The 17,814-nt window shown below is 39.0% G+C and overlaps 2 protein-coding genes across 4 annotated transcripts in view; one reads left to right on the top strand and one right to left on the bottom strand.

Annotated features, from left to right (window-relative positions):
* Positions 1–17,814, bottom strand: part of LOC137285158 (FAD-dependent oxidoreductase domain-containing protein 2-like) — a 129,986-nt gene that overhangs the window by 67,594 nt on the left and 44,578 nt on the right. The window contains exon 1 of one of the 3 annotated variants that reach the window (XM_067817389.1): positions 7,468–7,592. The exons of the other annotated variants lie outside the window; for them this stretch is intronic. The gene's annotated coding sequence lies outside the window, so the exon portion shown is untranslated. Of the gene's footprint in view, positions 1–7,467; positions 7,593–17,814 lie in introns of those variants that run through there. 3 annotated transcript variants of the gene reach the window in all.
* Positions 1,406–4,770, top strand: LOC137284630 (uncharacterized). The gene is made up of 2 exons (XM_067816522.1): positions 1,406–1,488; positions 3,357–4,770. The coding sequence occupies exons 1-2, from the start codon at positions 1,449–1,451 to the stop codon at positions 4,244–4,246; spliced, it is 930 nt and encodes a 309-aa protein (XP_067672623.1). The 5' UTR covers positions 1,406–1,448; the 3' UTR covers positions 4,247–4,770.

Here is a 17,814-nt window from a genome sequence, read left to right as displayed (position 1 = left end):
AATTGTTACATCAAAGGGAAAAATCTGATTCTGATGAACAAAAAACATTTTACACATGTCACATGCTATTCTGTACCTGCATCAATATTTTTTGTTTGCCACATGTTTTTTGGTCTCAACTTTTTTAGCTCCACAATATTTGAGGATTATAATTTGCTACTAAATGACAGCACTTATATACTATACAATTTATCAGCAGCAACTCAGACTAAAAGCACATACCAATTTCGGCTTGCAATACATCCTTGAAATTGTTTCCCAAACCAGTTTCATAGGTTTTTTTACCAACATATATTGTCATAGCAACTCAGTTTTATGATAAAAGTACAACTGGAAAAACATTCCCCAAATCATAAGAAACACCTACTGGCTGCAGAATCTATTGTACAATTACACGTCTACCATTTGTATGTGATCTCGAATCACTGCCAAATGATCATGATGACAGACGTTATTGAAAACATGGGCATATACCAGGTCAGTGAGTGAGTTTGGTTAACATCACCTTTAGCAATGTTTCGGCAACATCACGACACAAGAAATGGACTTCACTCATTGTACCCACGCAGAGAATCAAACCCGAGTCTTTGGTGTGACGAGCCAACATTTCAACCACTAGGCTACCCTCATGGCTTCAACATGCATATATTGACCCATCAGTGGCACCTGTCATGAACAAATGCACAGTTGTTTGTTTGTTTGTTCCAGGAAAGCCCATGCAAGTCTAGAAAATGTGGCAAGTCTAGATTTCCTTAGCTGAAAATGAAGAAAGTCTCAGGGCTCCATTTTATTACATTTTTTTTCACCATGAACATTTTTGTCAGTAAGATATGTTCAGTTCAGAGACTAGCTGTTAGTCTATACTCTATACATATGTCAGTTCGTTTTATGTATAACCAATCCAACTTTTGACATTAACTCTACTTTTCATTTTGACTGTCAGTCAGTTTTCACTCAATTTTTAAAATAAGCAAATTCCGTGGCAGAAAAGTGGCAAATTCTGCACGGATTCTGCAAGAAAATGTGTTTTCCGAGGACCAGACATTTTTCTGCATGGAAAATAAACATCTCCATGGTGACTTCACTTCAGACCTTTTTCCAATACATTCAATGATAGTCAACTACCATGTCAAAAGAAATTTTTCAGTGACGCTTAAGAAGAACGTCCTATGGACAGCTGATGCTATCGTAAATTAGTGTCTCCTGCAAAAAACACTGAATTGTATTCAGCGTGTGGAAACTACATATCCAGCTTATCCAGTAAGTATGTATATGTATATGTATTGAATTATAATCTGAATAGACAAAAGAATTAGCATTGCAGTATATTCAATGTTCGTATTATCAATCAGTGAAACAGGTGCCCATGACAGGAACTCACTGAAGGAAATGTGTGTGGTGTTACAGTGTTGTAGCTGAGAAACAGGGACACCTTGTTCGTTCTATGCATGGAAGGTATCAAGCACTTAAGACAGAGCTTGCCTCAAGGTATTTCATTTGTCTCTTGAATTACAAAAATGCATTAGTATGCATAGCTGAACACTTAAGCACATTAAGCGTGCCTTGATCATGTGCTTTGAAACGTTTTTGTGATGAAATCATATAAAAATGTTGAAGGCATTGTTAAACCCCTATCACAGCATCACTAGTTGAGGAAAAGACTGCAGACCACAGCAGTCAGTGACAGCCAGTACTGTTTGTCATTGAGAACACTATTTACCAGTCTAAATCGTTACTACGGATAGATATCATCAGTACCACACATGCTGTGAAATGTGGGTTAGTTCTGCTGAGATATAGACAGTATGGTAAATGACTGAGTGTGTGAGCGAGCACTGTTTTATGAAACTTTTAACAATATCCAAGCAATGTCAAAGTGGTGAGAGAGAGAGAGATAAAGAGAAAGAGACAGAGAGAGAGATGTATCTATGTGGGGAATCAAACCTGGATCCTTGACTTGACAAGCAAACACTTTAACCACTAGGCTACCACATTGCCTTACCCAGCAGAACAAGTACTCATGAACTGTCAAAAGGGACAACATGATACTGTAGGTTGTGCCTTTCTATATTGTGATGTCACCAGTGCCACACAAGCTGTGAAATAAAGGTTAGTTTTGAGATAAATGGACAACATGACAGGTCAGTTTATATCCTACAAATAGGATGAGTACAGTCAAAATATGGCAGTCCCCATATGCCCTTGTACAGAGACAAGATGTTAGTCTTCACCTTCAAATGTACAGAGACAAGATGTTAGTCTTCACCTTCCCATGTACAGAGACAAGATGGCTTAAAAGTAGATGCCCAGACTGTGTGTCACGAGTACGTTACTGTATCGTGTACATTGTTCCATCAGTAAGAAAGAGGCCAGTATTAAAGATGGTCTTGGACGAATAGCACGGGTCTGTCATCATTGGTATACCTTTTTTCACCTTGCAACAAAAAATCTAACAGAAAAACTCTTTCAATCTACTGTTACATATCAATGAAAAACTTCTTAAACCTCTGTTATCTAGAAAATTATATACATTACATCAACCCACTGATCTAATTAAATACTGAATGGAACAGATTGTAATACATGTGCTTGCAACAAGGCCATATCTAGCCTTCACTTTCTCTGGAAAGTAACAAAACGTGATCCTATTCACATCAAACACCTGTCGTTAACAGGTGTTAAAGCGCAGTAAGTAGGGATGAGATATATGGATGACCAGCTTCTGTATCACATAAGAATGAAGATTTTTATGGATATCAACTTCTTTATGAGAGAACACAACGTTTCGGAGTTAATGCTTACTCCTTCATCAGGTGATTGAGAAAGACAACACAAGAAAACCCTGAAGGACCTCCATGAGAAGAGAGAAATCAACGACATCATCTTCAACCAGCTGAACCCTATCAACTCCCAAGCCCCATACGGAAGAGCCACCATCAAGATCCACAAGAACCCGCCCAAAGCCCGGATCCTAGTCTGCTCAAGAGGTTCAGTTTTCTACAACACCGCCCAGTTCCTCACACGTCTCCTCCCTCCACTTGGCAAAGATGGCAAGTCCTACATCAGCGACTCTTCATCCTTTGTCAACCAGCTGAAAGAATCCAACCCCACAGGCACCATGGTCAGCTACGACGTCGTGGACCTCTTCACCAACATCCCACTAGAAGAAGCCCTGGACATCCTTCGCAGCAAGTTAGCCAACCGGATAGATGACTTGGACACCCAGCTCACCATAGACAGCATCATCAACCTCGCCCGCAGCTGCTTTGACACCTCCTACTTCACATTCAATGGTAAGATATACAAGCAGATCCACGGTCTCCCCATGGGCTCACCTCTTTCTCCTCTCATTACAGAAATCTTCATGACCTCCTTCGAGGAAGCAGCCCTCTCCACAGCTCCGTTCCAGCCCCTCTGTTGGTACCGCAAAGTCGACGACACCTTCACCACCATCGCCTATGACAACGACCCCAATGAGCTCCTCAACCACCTCAACGACCAACATCCAAGAATCAAGTTCACCATGGAGACTGAGACCAACCAACACCTGCCCTTCCTTGATGTATCCCTCCACACCACAGACGATGGACTTAGAACCTCAGTTTACCGCAAGCCGACGCACACCGACCAGTACATCCACTACAACTCCTGCCACCACCCTCAGATCAAGCAAGCTATCATCGCCACCCTTACCAGACGTGCCAAAGCCCTCTGCCACCCCGATGCCCTAAACAATGAACTGGACCACCTCAGAAAGACATTCACCACACTCAACGGTTACCCTCCCCAGCTCGTCACAGCCACCATCAACAAGACCCTTAAGGACCGAGAACCCCGCCCCAAACCTTCTCCATCACCCATCAGAGTAACCATACCCTACCTTGGCCCCATCAGTCATCAAATATCACGCCTCATCAAGACCAAAGCCAGCATCGATGTCACCTTCTCCAGTGGCAAGACCATCAAGACCTACCTAAAAGCCAACGGTAAAGGACCCAGCTGTGAACACCCTAACCCGAGAGGATGCATCTACCAGATCCCTTGCAACTGTGGCGACCTATACATTGGAGAAACGCTGAGACCAATCAACACCAGAATGAAGGAACATCAGACCTCAGTCAGGAAACTCGACCAGAAATCGGCCATCTCTGAACACATACTCAAGAACCCTGAACACTCAATTCGATGGGAGGACACTAGGATACTATCTACCAACAACAACAACTGGCGCCAAAGGAAACTGTAAGAGGCCATCGAGATCCGGAGACAGAAACCAGCCATCAACCGCGACCAAGGAGTGTACCTACCAAGTGCCTGGGACTTATTGATAAATTAATCTCATCTACCTGTGTACATTCTATCTATGTAATCCATGTATAGCCTATCTACCCGAGTACATACTTGTGTTTGTACATCACCAATCCTCATGTAAACATGCTCACCCCCTATCGTGTGTTATGTACATCATCCTATCATGCGTAATGTATCACCATTGGCTTCCACCCTTATCCCCAATCATGTTATGTAAACATATCCAATCAACTGTAATGCATTACCATTGGCTTCCATCATTGTTATCTTAACTATCGGCTTCCTATCAGTGCTTGTTTATACTAGCTTTCGTTAACTCATTCCACTTGTTACTTTGTTATTGTTTTACCTGTACATATAAATACACCTCTGTATCCCTTTCTCAATCACCTGATGAAGGAGTAAGCATTAACTCCGAAACGTTGTGTTCTCTCATAAAGAAGTTGATATCCATAAAAATCTTCATTCTTATGTATTTTCACTTCTAAATGACATTCAAAGACTTCTGTATCACACTTTAGAATGCTGCACATGTGCTGAGTTTGAACATACACCAAAACATTGCTTGTAATTTTTTTCCTTGGTGGATGTGTATTTACATGCAGAGTCTATACTTGCTGCTGTAAGTAATGATAAAGCTAACAGACACATGATGCTGTGATGAAACACCTTGACTTGCAGAAGCACAAATCAATGTCAGGAGGGGTTTGAGTCAGAGTCACAGCCAGTCTCCTCACCAATCCTCTGTCCGTTAAACACTGAAGCAGATTATTTGCCCACTGTTTTTCTCCCATTAAAGGAAGAATGCTTTTATAAATGTTGTGCTGCTATCACTAAACCTACACTAATGTGAGTGCAAGTATACAGGATAATCCCTTCTGCATGGGAGTGGCTGAAAACAGGTAACGGCTGTTGAAATAATCTCATTCAAAGAAATTCATTTCTCCTGGTGTGGGAATAGCACAGACGGGCATCCCCTGTGTTGATTCTGTCAGGTGTACTATCTGTTGTCAGGCTAACAGCTTCTACACATTTGATTACTTCAGAACTTAACAGTTAAATGTATCAGTGCAGGATAATACTGTAAAGTGTTCATAGCAGTAAAGTAATTGCACAAAATCTGATAGTCCTGAACATCAGCAGCAGCAATGTGGCAGAGGAGAACGTGTCACAAAAGTCAGAGATGGAAGGAAATCTGAGCTGTATTCAAGCTCTATGACACTCTTCTGCCAATATTAAGGTCACGACCAAACCATCACATGATTGATACTGTTACAATGATCTGCATAAGCATTGGTGTATCATGGTGATGACACGGGATATATATAGGATACATTACAGGGCACCATTTCATCATTAATCTTACTAACTGCATCTGGTGGAACCAGATGAATTAATGAGGCAGCAATATCAAAATGTTTGCTTCATCCCAATATAAACAATCACCCCAGTACCTTCATCATTCATTACTTTCTCCAGAACTGTTCACAATAGCTTGGAGGCATATTTTGACAGAGGACTGTTTTTTAACCAACATTTCCCATCATCGGTTACTCCTTTTTGCTTAACTGTAATGGGCAAAATCAGCTTGACCAAATATTACAAACGACGTATTACACAGTGACTGATCCCTGACCTTACATGAAATGTCATGACATTGTGTACAGTACATGGTCTATTAAAACTGGCTGGTTTACATACACTACTTAGGTTATTCCTTCATCTGAGCTATAAAATAGTAAAAATATATCTAACATAATGAAATTGATATCTGTAGTTTTATTTCCTGGTCTTAAAAATGTTTTATATAGGGGAAACAGACACATCCTCTACTCCACGAAATACACATTTTTACATCCTGGCAGAGAACATGCACCACATAGCAAAAAGTTGATATATTCTGGCAAGGGGACATGTGCCATAAATAATACTCATTTATACCTCCAGATAGAGGATGTGATGCGTAAGAATGAAAACTACACATACCCTGGCAGAGAATATGTACCTACTGTAGCAAACATTCTTTAATTTTACCTCCCCCCCCCCCCCCAAAAAAAAAAAAAAATAATTAAAAACAAAACCCCCCCCCAAAAAAAAAAAAAAAAAAAAAAAAATATTTTAAACTTTTCCTAATATGTGTCAAAATGGCAACAGAGAGTCAAGTCATTTTGAGATGAGATAATCAAATAAAACACTGTTATAGTGATTTTGGGGTAAAACTATCTTTTCTGTTCTCAAGTAATGGCTGGTTGTTCATTTCCAATGTGTATCAGAATGCAATATACATATTTATACTTCTTTAGGATGTACAACAATGTAACTAAGATTTCAAATGATGTTAAAGACTTCGATACATCACAGTTCAAAAACATGTGATAGTGGCAGTGACCATGGTATATATTGGATAATGTTCATATTCCACGTGACGCTGTTTGCTATCCAGGATAAGCAACTGCTGCCCTGTGAGGGGGAAGACTGACAGCGTAACTACATCAGTAGAGAGTGATCAAGTGACTGTTCTGTTTCAGGATCAGCCCTCCTACACACACTGCAACTTATTTATAAGATGCCTTAAGTATAGATGCCAAGTGATTTGTATCTGATGGTTCTGACTCGATACTATCATGTACAAGAGATGGAGAAATATGGCCCTTTTCATCACAATACCAAATTGATCATGACAGCTTCATTGACCGTAGATATACCACACACAAGTATTACTTATCTTACATAATACACCAACAGGTATTATAATACATACTGTGTGAAATCACAAAACTTCCTGTTTAAACCTACCATGATACAAAAAGCTATATTTTACCTTTATTTTTATACTTAACAACTGCAATTCTATTATCCAAGCACTATCACATGCTTTTGAATGTTACATGCTAACAACAGAGTACAATCATTCGTATGAGTCTCACTTTGCAGTGAGAAGTGTTGACACAACTCTTTCAGCAATGCGTCATTAATCAGGCCACACCTTGCAGTATGCTAAATTAGTACTGTCAAATACCAGCCAGTAATTGCCGGACAAGGGTCCATTCACATTAATCCTGAGCTAAACAACATTCAATGAAAACTAACAGTCTTGAAATTAGCTGTCAGGACATTAGTCTTTAGTAATCATTATATAGACGAAAAGTAACTTACAGTTGTGATTAAGCATCATTGTTGTAACGAAGCAACAACAAAACTGCTCTCCCAAGTCCCAGCATCATCATTGATTATGGCGCGCCACAATGATGACTTGTTATAGCCCTGCAGCCCTTGAAAATGACACGAAGCTTTAAATCCCTCAATTACACGAAGGGTCTAATGATTGGGAGTGGTTTGTCTTGGTTTGTGGTGAGCATGCGATGGTAGTGGATGCAGTTCTCTATTGATATCCCACCCCCACATATCTGCCAGCAACGTTACCTCGCAACAAGTACAGCACGCACGTCGGAGGAGAGTCTGCCTCATGTTCACAACACAGCTACCTACTTCATTTCTATAGCAGGCGTTCTGTCACTATGAATTCCAAACATGCGTTCAATGGCATTATTGCCTTCAGAAAACATTTCTTTGAGAAAAACACTTCCTTTGACATGATTTTCAACGACAGCGTAAGGTGATGTTAGACAACTGCAGAAGCAGCAGGAATTTAACTGTTGCTAAAATTGTGTGACAGATGACAAAGAATCTTCATTGTATTCCAGTAGTGTTAGATGACTGATGGCTACTTGAAGACACGCAGATTTAGCATTTGTTCTGTAATTACAATCACTGCATACAGAAGCAATCCTTCTAATTTGGCACTAAATATGTCATTGGATCTATTTCTGATCAAATCACACATGCCATCAGAAGGCAGGATACATTAGATCCGTGTCCATTAGGTAATTGTGGTGTCGTCTGCTCTGACCAGAAGTAGACACAAATTGCCATGATCATCTGAATGTCCATGAAAAAATGGCAATCAACAGGTAAAGAGACCAACTATTACATGACCATATTCCAAACACTACAAATTCTAATCCCAACCTGAGATGGACAGGACTCTAAGTCTACTCTCATTTCCAAACTCTTTCAACCACATTTCCCAGAACCTGACCAATACAGCTGTAGTCAGGTATTCATTTTTAATTCATACATGCATGAACATTTGTTTAGAGAGAGTGAGTGAGTAAAAGTGAGAGAAAAGGAGAGACAGAAAGCTGTTCACACTGTCATGTTCACACCGGCACACAATTTTGACCAATCAAATTTGAACGAGATGATTCACTGTGGTACATTGTTTCCTTAGCAACTGGGATTCCCAAAACACATGAAGGGAAGCCCCAATTAGTCGCCATCACCTAAATTCAAATATGGGAGACAGCTTGAAATCAGATTGTTATGTTCTATATAAATACACCTTTAAATGATTATAAGGCCATATGACATTGCTGTGGTGCGGATCTCATATGTTTTCTAAATTATTTCCTACCATATCTTGCAATTTTTTAGCCGCATATACACCAATACAGTCCTTATCCGGAATGCTGCCTTTCAAACTGACAAATACATAAAGTATCATTGGGATGAGTAGACATTTGAAACCTTAAGTCTGCTGTAAAAAGTGACCAGTGACCAGATTAGTTAACTAAAATGTTTGTTCCTATCCCTGCATTCAATACCATTGATGTTTAACTGCATTTAATTATCGGTATATTCATCGTATACCATCAAAAATAGTAGGAATATCCCATTTGGATTTATTTGGTATGATTGTATAAATATTAAGAAAATGGTTATTCCCATCAAATGGGATACAAAATGCCATGCAAGCACAATAACTTCAGGCAACCATGCTGTTTTCCTTTTCATGATCAAATAAACACGGTCAGGATAAAATTTGACATTTAGAGTGAAAAATGTCATTGCGCTGCTGTATATTTCAGAGAGACAAACTGAAAACTGCTCTGCTCTTGGTATAACTCAATAAAATGCTTTTTCGAGGAGAGGAATCTGGCACTGAGGAACAGCTATGAGTGTTGGAAGTTGTGAAAAGAAAGAGCATTATGGCATGAATTCTTAAAGTGTCACAGTCATTAATTTGGCACATTACAACCATAATATGACCAGACATATAAAGATGATGACACAGATCTTTCCGGCTAAGGCACTGGAGACAAGACGGTGTCTTCAGAAGGACTGTTATGAAACCACCAGGTCAAAGTGCCTATCAAATTAGAGACAAGCTTTACAGAGAGTGAATGGACAGACTGTTTGTAATGGGCCACACAGAAAGAACCTGCATGCCTGACCTTGATGTGCTATCCCACAATTATGGACCACCCAATTACTGCAAGACCGGTGGTGTCAACGGCGCCATGGCGGGACCAGTTGTCAACAGACTGTTTGTAATGGGCCACACAGAAAGAACCTGCATGCCTGACCTTGATGTGCTATCCCACAATTATGGACCACCCAATTACTGCAAGACCGGTGGTGTCAACGGCGCCATGGCGGGACCAGTTGTCAACAGACTGTTTGTAATGGGCCACACAGAAAGAACCTGCATGCCTGACCTTGATGTGCTATCCCACGATTATGGACCACCCAATTACTGCAAGACCGGTGGTGTCAACGGCGCCATGGCAGGACCAATTGTCATTAGGCAAACATTAGGTTTTCAGAATTATTCAGTTTACTGAATACAGGTAAGACATAATGACAGTGACAGAAAGAGCAGTTAATGTAAGACAATAAGATTATTTTTTGTTGGTGGATTCGTAATGCTGAGGGTGGTGTCACAATGATTGGCAGTGCACTTTTCTTGGTATTCATCGAACTGTCGCTGAGCAGTACTACACCTTGGAGGCACATGTTCTGCCATTTGTTTATCATCTAACAAATTATGTGTTCGACAACTATTTTGCATATCTCAGCCAGATGTCCCTGTTGAACAAATAGACTGACACCCTTTTATTGAACATTCCATACCTTTTTTAATAGTATATATTCAGAGATCCTTTAAACAAATACTTTCTTATGGAAGGAAAAGTTTTCGACATGTTGCATCACCTCTATGGAACAGTTTGCCACTCCATATAAAACTCTCTGAAACAACCGATTTATTCAAGAAAAATCTTCAGACTCTTTTTTTTTTAATTAAAGCATTCCAATGACTCTTCACTCTCCTTTTATATTAGTTTCTCAGCGCCATGAGTATGTATTCATGGGTGGACACCGGTGCTTTATAAATATACCAGTTATTATTGTTGTTACTTCATGAACTTGTTCCTATTCAGATTTAATCTTTCAGATGAATGGATATCATCTAATGGTATTAGCGTTTGACATCACAAGCTACTAAAAGAGTGGCTAGTGTTTCTTGTCAAGATGAATATTTCCGGATATCTGGCCAAATAGATGGTAAATGTCCAAATCAGACATATAGCTGCAGCATCAAAATAGTAATCGATATTTGAAACAGTTGTTTCACATCCTGCCAAGCTTGTCATCAGTACGTCGATGAATGATGCTATTACTACTGACAACTAATTCGTTGATCCCCTCTTACCTCCAGCACTAGGGCCAGTTGCCAATTCTAACATGCAGTGTGCTGATGGTTCTCTAAATCCATTACCAATTACAGGGTTCATACATGCATACCAACTAACAGTCCATGTACAGCGCTGTGTGCCTATATAATGGAGAATCGGCCATAACCTGTTTCATCCCCAGGTATCCCAACTGAACATTCTCACACAAAATATATACAGTGTATTACATTTCAATGGCTTTTTGCATAGTGTATCTTCATGCTACCAGTCATCTAGCACTGACACTTTACTCATGGTCTATACAAAACTCACCCTTTGGCTCATGAAACATGACCTTTCCTTTATGTGAGAAATGTTAGACATACATTCTCTCTTCTTAAGCAATATAAATTCAGAATAATCAATGCAAGCCCACTGAAAGGATTCACAAGACAGGTTGAAAATTTGAATTGCACACCAAGGAACATCCGTCCCCTAACTCAATTAATCAGGAAGAAAATAGCATTATGAACACAGGCTCTTCCTGTAAGTACCAACATCTCACTGTCTTAATCCTTTGTGTAAATCCCACTCCACAGCTCAGCAAATAACTGGCTAAGAAAACTACATTTAACATGATTCTTTCTGTCCGCCAGTTCAAACAAGATGTGAGGTAGATGAGCCAAGCAGGACGCCTACAGTGGTAGCGATGTCTGTAATGAAGACTGACCTTGCCATATTGCTGTCTCCCCACCCCAAGGGGATGTAAGACTGTCATGTGCTGTCTTCCCATCAACTACCAATATTACATACTTCTTGCTCTGGGTTAGATCATGGATTTCATTACTGAACTAACATATTGGATAAGTCTTTCATGTTGGACATTGATAAAAAGTCTGTTGCTTGGTAGTTGTTCCATACCTCTCCTTTGCAGTATTTCTGTACAAAAATAATAATGCTGTATACTTAATCAAAAAACACTATCTATCATTGATTAAAACCTTCTTGTTTGTTTATATCCAGTTTTAAGATAATCCTTTGTTGTCAGCAAAGTCAGCGGAATTAAATTCTCTATGAAATTCCTTATTAAAGCTACCATATCCATTTGAAAGTCAGCAATATGAAAGATACATGTTCTTTTAATCTATATGACAATCATTTACATGAATCAAGATTACCTTCAAGTGTAGAAAGTGAACAGATCATGACAAAACCAATATACTAATGGGTTGTTCAAATGATACAAATGCATTGGCCTTTCATAAGTCGCAACAAATATATCACAAAAAAAACCCCTCATTCACATCAAAACTTCAAAGTCAGATGGAAAAAATATATTAAATTACATGTTAGCAGAAGATATCATATTGTTTCTCTCTAATGTTTCGGGTTGTGAGGTAGTTCAGTAGTCAGTGTGTTCTCCTGTCAGATTGTTTGTCTGGGTTCCTGATATGATGACGCAACAAATATATCACACAAAAAAAAAACCCTCATTCGCATCAAACTTCAAAGTCATATGGAAAAAATATATTAAATTACATGTTAGCAGAAGATATCATATTGTTTCACTCTAATGTTTCGGGTTGTGCGGTAGCCCAGTAGTCAGTGTGTTCTCCTGTCAGATTGTTTGTCTGGGTTCCTGATCTGATGACCCAGCGGTGATACTGCTGCTAAATGCACCCTGAGTTGCTCGCTCACTGAGGCATTTTCTAGCTAATTTTCTGTAAAGACAAGTAAATAACTTTGCCTTGTCTGTAACCTCAGGTTTAGTTGTGTTTTACAGGACAAAGCAGATGATTATGTTGATTAATGACAGAGTAAGTTTAGTTATACACAACACTCAGTAATATTCCAGCTATACGACAGCAATCTGTAAATAATCGAGTCTGGACCAGAAAATCCAGTGATCAACAGCATGAAAATCGATCTGTGCAATTCACAACAGATGACATGCGTCAACCAACTCAGCGAGTCTGACCATCAGATCCCGTTAGTTGCCTCTTACAAGAAGCATAGTCGCCTGTTATGGCAAGCTGAAAGTCTTTTCTACCCCGGCCCTTCACAGGTCTTATGTTGATGAACCTACACAATTATTCCACATAAACATTCATCATATTCATTGCCAAGCCTTTGTACATCCTCCAGAAACATTCCTTTCTGTGACATAATTAGGTTTGTATTAGAAAATACATCCATTTGAAAAGTAGACAGTCTTTTGGATGGATGGATGGATGGATGGATGGATGGATGGATGGATGGATGGATGGATGAACACTGATCTTGCAACCTCCCACCCCATTCTGTGTCAGGAGATATCTAATGTTGAATGTCTTTCTTCATGACGTGACTGTTATGTAGATAAGGACAACTATGGCTGTAATCAAAACCCAGAGATCTCAGCTAAGCTCATCCCTGGTAACTCATATATGAGAAAACCATATCAGACAATTACACTGGAAATGTTTTTCCATAGCTTTGTTTATGAGTTTGTACTAAAGTAACCACAGCTAGAGACTGTTTGAGAGTTTACATTGAATTAATGAGGTATTTTGAGTAAACAGGTCGATTAAAGTAAAAGTCTGACAAGGGGATCAATGGACTGGCCCCACTGTGCTTGCATAATTGAACCCGAATGAAGTCAAATAATTGTTAACAACTGAAGCACAGTGGACCTGGATGTCCCTACTTATTATTAGTGTGGGGTGGAGGGGTAGCCTAGTGGTAAAGGTGTTCTCTCTTCATGCTGATGAACAGAGTACAATATGTGAAGTCTGTTTCTGGTGTTTTAAATCTCCAGAGTGAGTGAGTATGGTTTTACACTGCTTTTAGCAATATTCCAGCACTATCATGGTGGTGGACACCAAAAATGGGCATCACACTATGTACCTATGAACGGATTCGAACACATGTCTTCAGCTTGAGGAGCGACCCGCTTAACCACTAGACTACCCAATCGCCCCTAATTTCAATAGCTGCAATTCATATATTGCAAAAACATTTGTACACATGACGTGAGATATTCTTAAAACCACTGTGGTGTAAAAGAAAATTATCCTGTTTGGAAAAAAAATCCTTTCCCGAACTATTACAAATCGTCAGTCTCTAATGTTACTAAATGAATTCTTTAGGATTTGATTCTGAACACATGACTTGAACTTTCTTGCTTACATATTCATATTTTTCTACAAGAGATCCTTCATCAACAAAGAGGATTTTTTCTGCAGAGCCTTATAAACTAGACCAAGTTATAGCCATCACAGGTAAAATCTGTTTACTATTCACACATATTCAGGAAGGCATCACACAGAGACATCCAAGGATCCATCAATAAAGAGAGATTGGAACTACTCTCATCACCTGAATTCTGCTTCTCCTGGTTATGCGCAGTAATTACCTTCAAGCAGGTTTTATCCTATCAGACTGCATCCAGCCATCACAATCACATGCAACCTTGCAATACCTTTGTTGTACAGAACCAACCACACACAACCTTGCTAAGTCGCATGGTTGGGCATAGTTGTTCTCTTACACAGACTTGATAAAACCTGTGTGTTGGGAATATAGTTGTACATTGCTTTTACCAATATTCTAGCGACATCATTTCAGGAGACAGGGAATATAAGCTAGGTCTTGGACATGAAAATTAAATGCTTTAACTACTACTCGACCAGAACACCAAGGTTAAAAACTGTACACACAATATCAAAACGCACCTGTTCACATCTTGCCTGATCAGTATAGTGAGATTTATCAAATTGTATTCAACAGTTCAGTTTTACAGTACTACTCTGAATTTTCAGTATTGAAACAAGCTGTGATCAGGAAGCTATAAAAAGTAAAAAGAATGTCTTAAATCATCACAGGAACCGGTTAACCACTAGACTGATTAGAAAAACAACTCTTATTCTACTCCCTACATGAGCACTTCCCTTATTTCCAGCCTAAGCTCCCACTTGTCAGATGAAAATACAGAAAACCCATAAAAACCCCATATCATAAAAATGCATCAGTTACCACTAGACTTGTCTGAGAAGCAAGTTACTAAATACAGCCAACAGATCTTGAGCTCTGCTCCAGAAACGAGCACTACCACAATTTTCTCTGTAAATCTAACCTGTCATCTCTTGAAATAATAATAATTCTTAATAATATAATAATTCTTGATCATCAAAAGGCACCAGTCTATTACAGGACTGATCTGAACAAGCAAGGTTTGGTTTCAGGGTTTTGTTCCAGCCAAGGGAACTGATCACACCACTTTTGGACAAACATTTAGTTCTTCTAGAGTTTAACAAGCTTTACACTTGGGCTGACAGGTTATCAGTCTGGTATTGGTTTGAAGCATGAACCTTTGCAATTGTTATTTTTTTCCTTGAATTGTTTCATCTGAATTGAGGTCATTTCCCAAACGAATGTTAAGTGTATATGAAATAAAAATTAGTTGAAGTAGTTTAAGTCTGATGGGAAACTTGAAACCCACATGAAGTAAATAATTCAAACATAAACTTACTGGTATTCACAATTTCAAATACGGGCAGGTTACTCTAAATGATGCTAAATGGATCTGCTACCTCCTGTATTTTGCACAAAACATTTATCATCAGAACCCAGCTGAAATAAGCATGAAAAAACCATGGTATACCATGGTATACCATGGTAGACCATGGTTCACAGACCATGGTTTCCATGGTCTAGCACGGCTTACCACATCCGGTAAATGGCACCACAGTTTACCATGGTAAAATAAGACCATGGTCTACCATGGTCAACCATGGCAGAATTAGACCATGGTAAGCCATGGTCTACCATGGTAGCAAGACCATGGTGGCGGTAAATGGCACCACAGTTTACCATGGTAAAATAAGACCATGGTCTACCATGGTCAACCATGGCAGGATTAGACCATGGTAAGCCATGGTCTACCATGGTAGCAAGACCATGGTGGCGGTAAATGGCACCACAGTTTACCATGGTGAAATAAAACCGTGGTCTACCATGGTAAAAAGTGACTATGGTGTATTATGGTAAACCATGGTAAAAGAAAAACCATGGCATACCATGGTCTACCATGGTAAACCAGAATAAAATAAGACCATGGTGGACCATGGTCATCCATGGCAAAAAAAGACCATGGTTAACCATGGTCTACCATGGTAACAAAACATCATGGTGGTAGTAAATGGCACCACAGTTTACCATGGTTAAGTAAAACCATGGTCTACCATTGCAGAAAGAGACCATGGTGTACCATGGTTTGCCATGGTAAAAGGAGACCACGGTGTACCATTTATTACTACTGAAAAAAATGAGACCATAGTAAGTACAGCATGTTCGTTAGATTGCACAACAGTTTACCATCAGAATAACCTTTGGCTATTGAGACCATGTTGAAAACCAACCATATCACACCACAACCTACATAGAAAATTGATATAGCACAAACACCATGGCATAGAAATCAATTAGAATATCAAATATTAAAGAATTAACATAAAAAAGACCCATGCACTGAAAACAAACTGTTTACATTACGAAGACAAAGTTTATTACGAACATTGCCTCAGATTTAAATGAAAGACAATTTGACGATAGCTGTTGGAAAGCTCACAGGGATTGTGGGATATCCTGTGCAGCTAGAATTATAAATCCAGTTACACTGCTGAGGAAAAATGGTATGTGGACATGTTCATCTTTTTTCAGAAGACATTATTATTTATTATTTTAAAACAGAAATGGGATGTCCTTCAGTCTGTATCCAGGAAAATGAACTCTTTCGGGACAACATTTCATGCAGTAATATACAATTTCAGAAATCCCATTAGACTATTTGATTTAAAAGTAGACACAATGAGAGTCACGACCAACACAGAATTTACAGGCGTGCCCCAAATCATCTACCTGGAAGTTGTACAGGGGGCATCACAATTTCTCTCAGACGAGACAGGATTATACACACATGTTGGAAGAACCTTCACGAAGAGCTGTGGGGACATCACAGAAGATACCCACATTGCTTCAGGGATAGTGCGTGAGTGAGTGACTGACTGAGTTTAGTTTTGCTCCACTTTTAGCAATGCTCCAGCAATAGCACGGCGACAGACACCAGAAAGGGGCTACACACACTGTACCCAGGAGAGGAATCGAATCTAAGTCTTCAGTTTGAAGAGCAAATGGCTCTGGAACATAACTTAATCTTCAGTGTTTCAACATTAGTACCATTTCTTCAGAACTGTCCAGTGGAAATCTGAAAAACACACAAACAACATTTAATAACAGTGTTTCCCCATTTCAAAGGTTCTTAAGCAAATATTGAAATTGTGTTGTTTAATTGTATATTTATAACTGCTGAAAAAATGTTAAGTATTTTCCCATACTTCGGATATTTTTTCACCTGAGTATTATACTAAATCATGTTATTTAAAAACATTTCTATACATTAATGACTTTGAATCACTTTCTTTTAATGTGAAGAGTGTATATCAGTAGCAAAACATGCAATAGAAGTCAAAACACAAAACTGGCTTCCAAATCACTTGTCTACATTCATAACCAAATACAATATTCTGAAATGATGCATAAGATTTCATAATACTTATAATAATCAGCACTATCATAATATTGATAAAAACGTATCTCAAAGTATTTGAACCTATTTCCACGTTAAATGAATGGCAAAATGTACTGACACATTCAGTATTGGTTTACAAACAGCAGTTATCACAAAGCTGAATACAAATATATACGATAGAAAGAAAATGGAATGTCCATAAACGTGCCTATAGCAATTACCTCCCTTTTATGATCATTTGAGTGTATTTTATTGTGTGTGTAATCTGAGAACAAACGGAATCTTTCAGGCTGACCTTACAGGCACCGTGAACTTTGACACCTTGTGCTACACAATTTTTTAAGTCATAACGGTTTTTAAAGTACCGTTAGATACTGATCGTGTCTTAACATAAATGAACGGAACATATTACATAAAACC

The sequence above is a fragment of the Haliotis asinina genome, chromosome 5 (assembly GCF_037392515.1).
Source record: "Haliotis asinina isolate JCU_RB_2024 chromosome 5, JCU_Hal_asi_v2, whole genome shotgun sequence".
Taxonomy (NCBI): Eukaryota; Metazoa; Mollusca; class Gastropoda; order Lepetellida; family Haliotidae; genus Haliotis; species Haliotis asinina.
Note: the sequence above shows the minus strand (reverse complement) of the source record. Positions and strands in the feature narration are given on the sequence as shown.

Coding starts and splice junctions, on each gene's coding strand:
- LOC137284630 (XM_067816522.1), top strand. CDS start 1,449: ATGGAAGGTATCAAGCACTTAAGACAGAGCTTGCCTCAAG. Junction 1,489..3,356: donor AAGACAGAGCTTGCCTCAAG/GTATTTCATTTG, acceptor CTCTCATTACAG/AAATCTTCATGACCTCCTTC.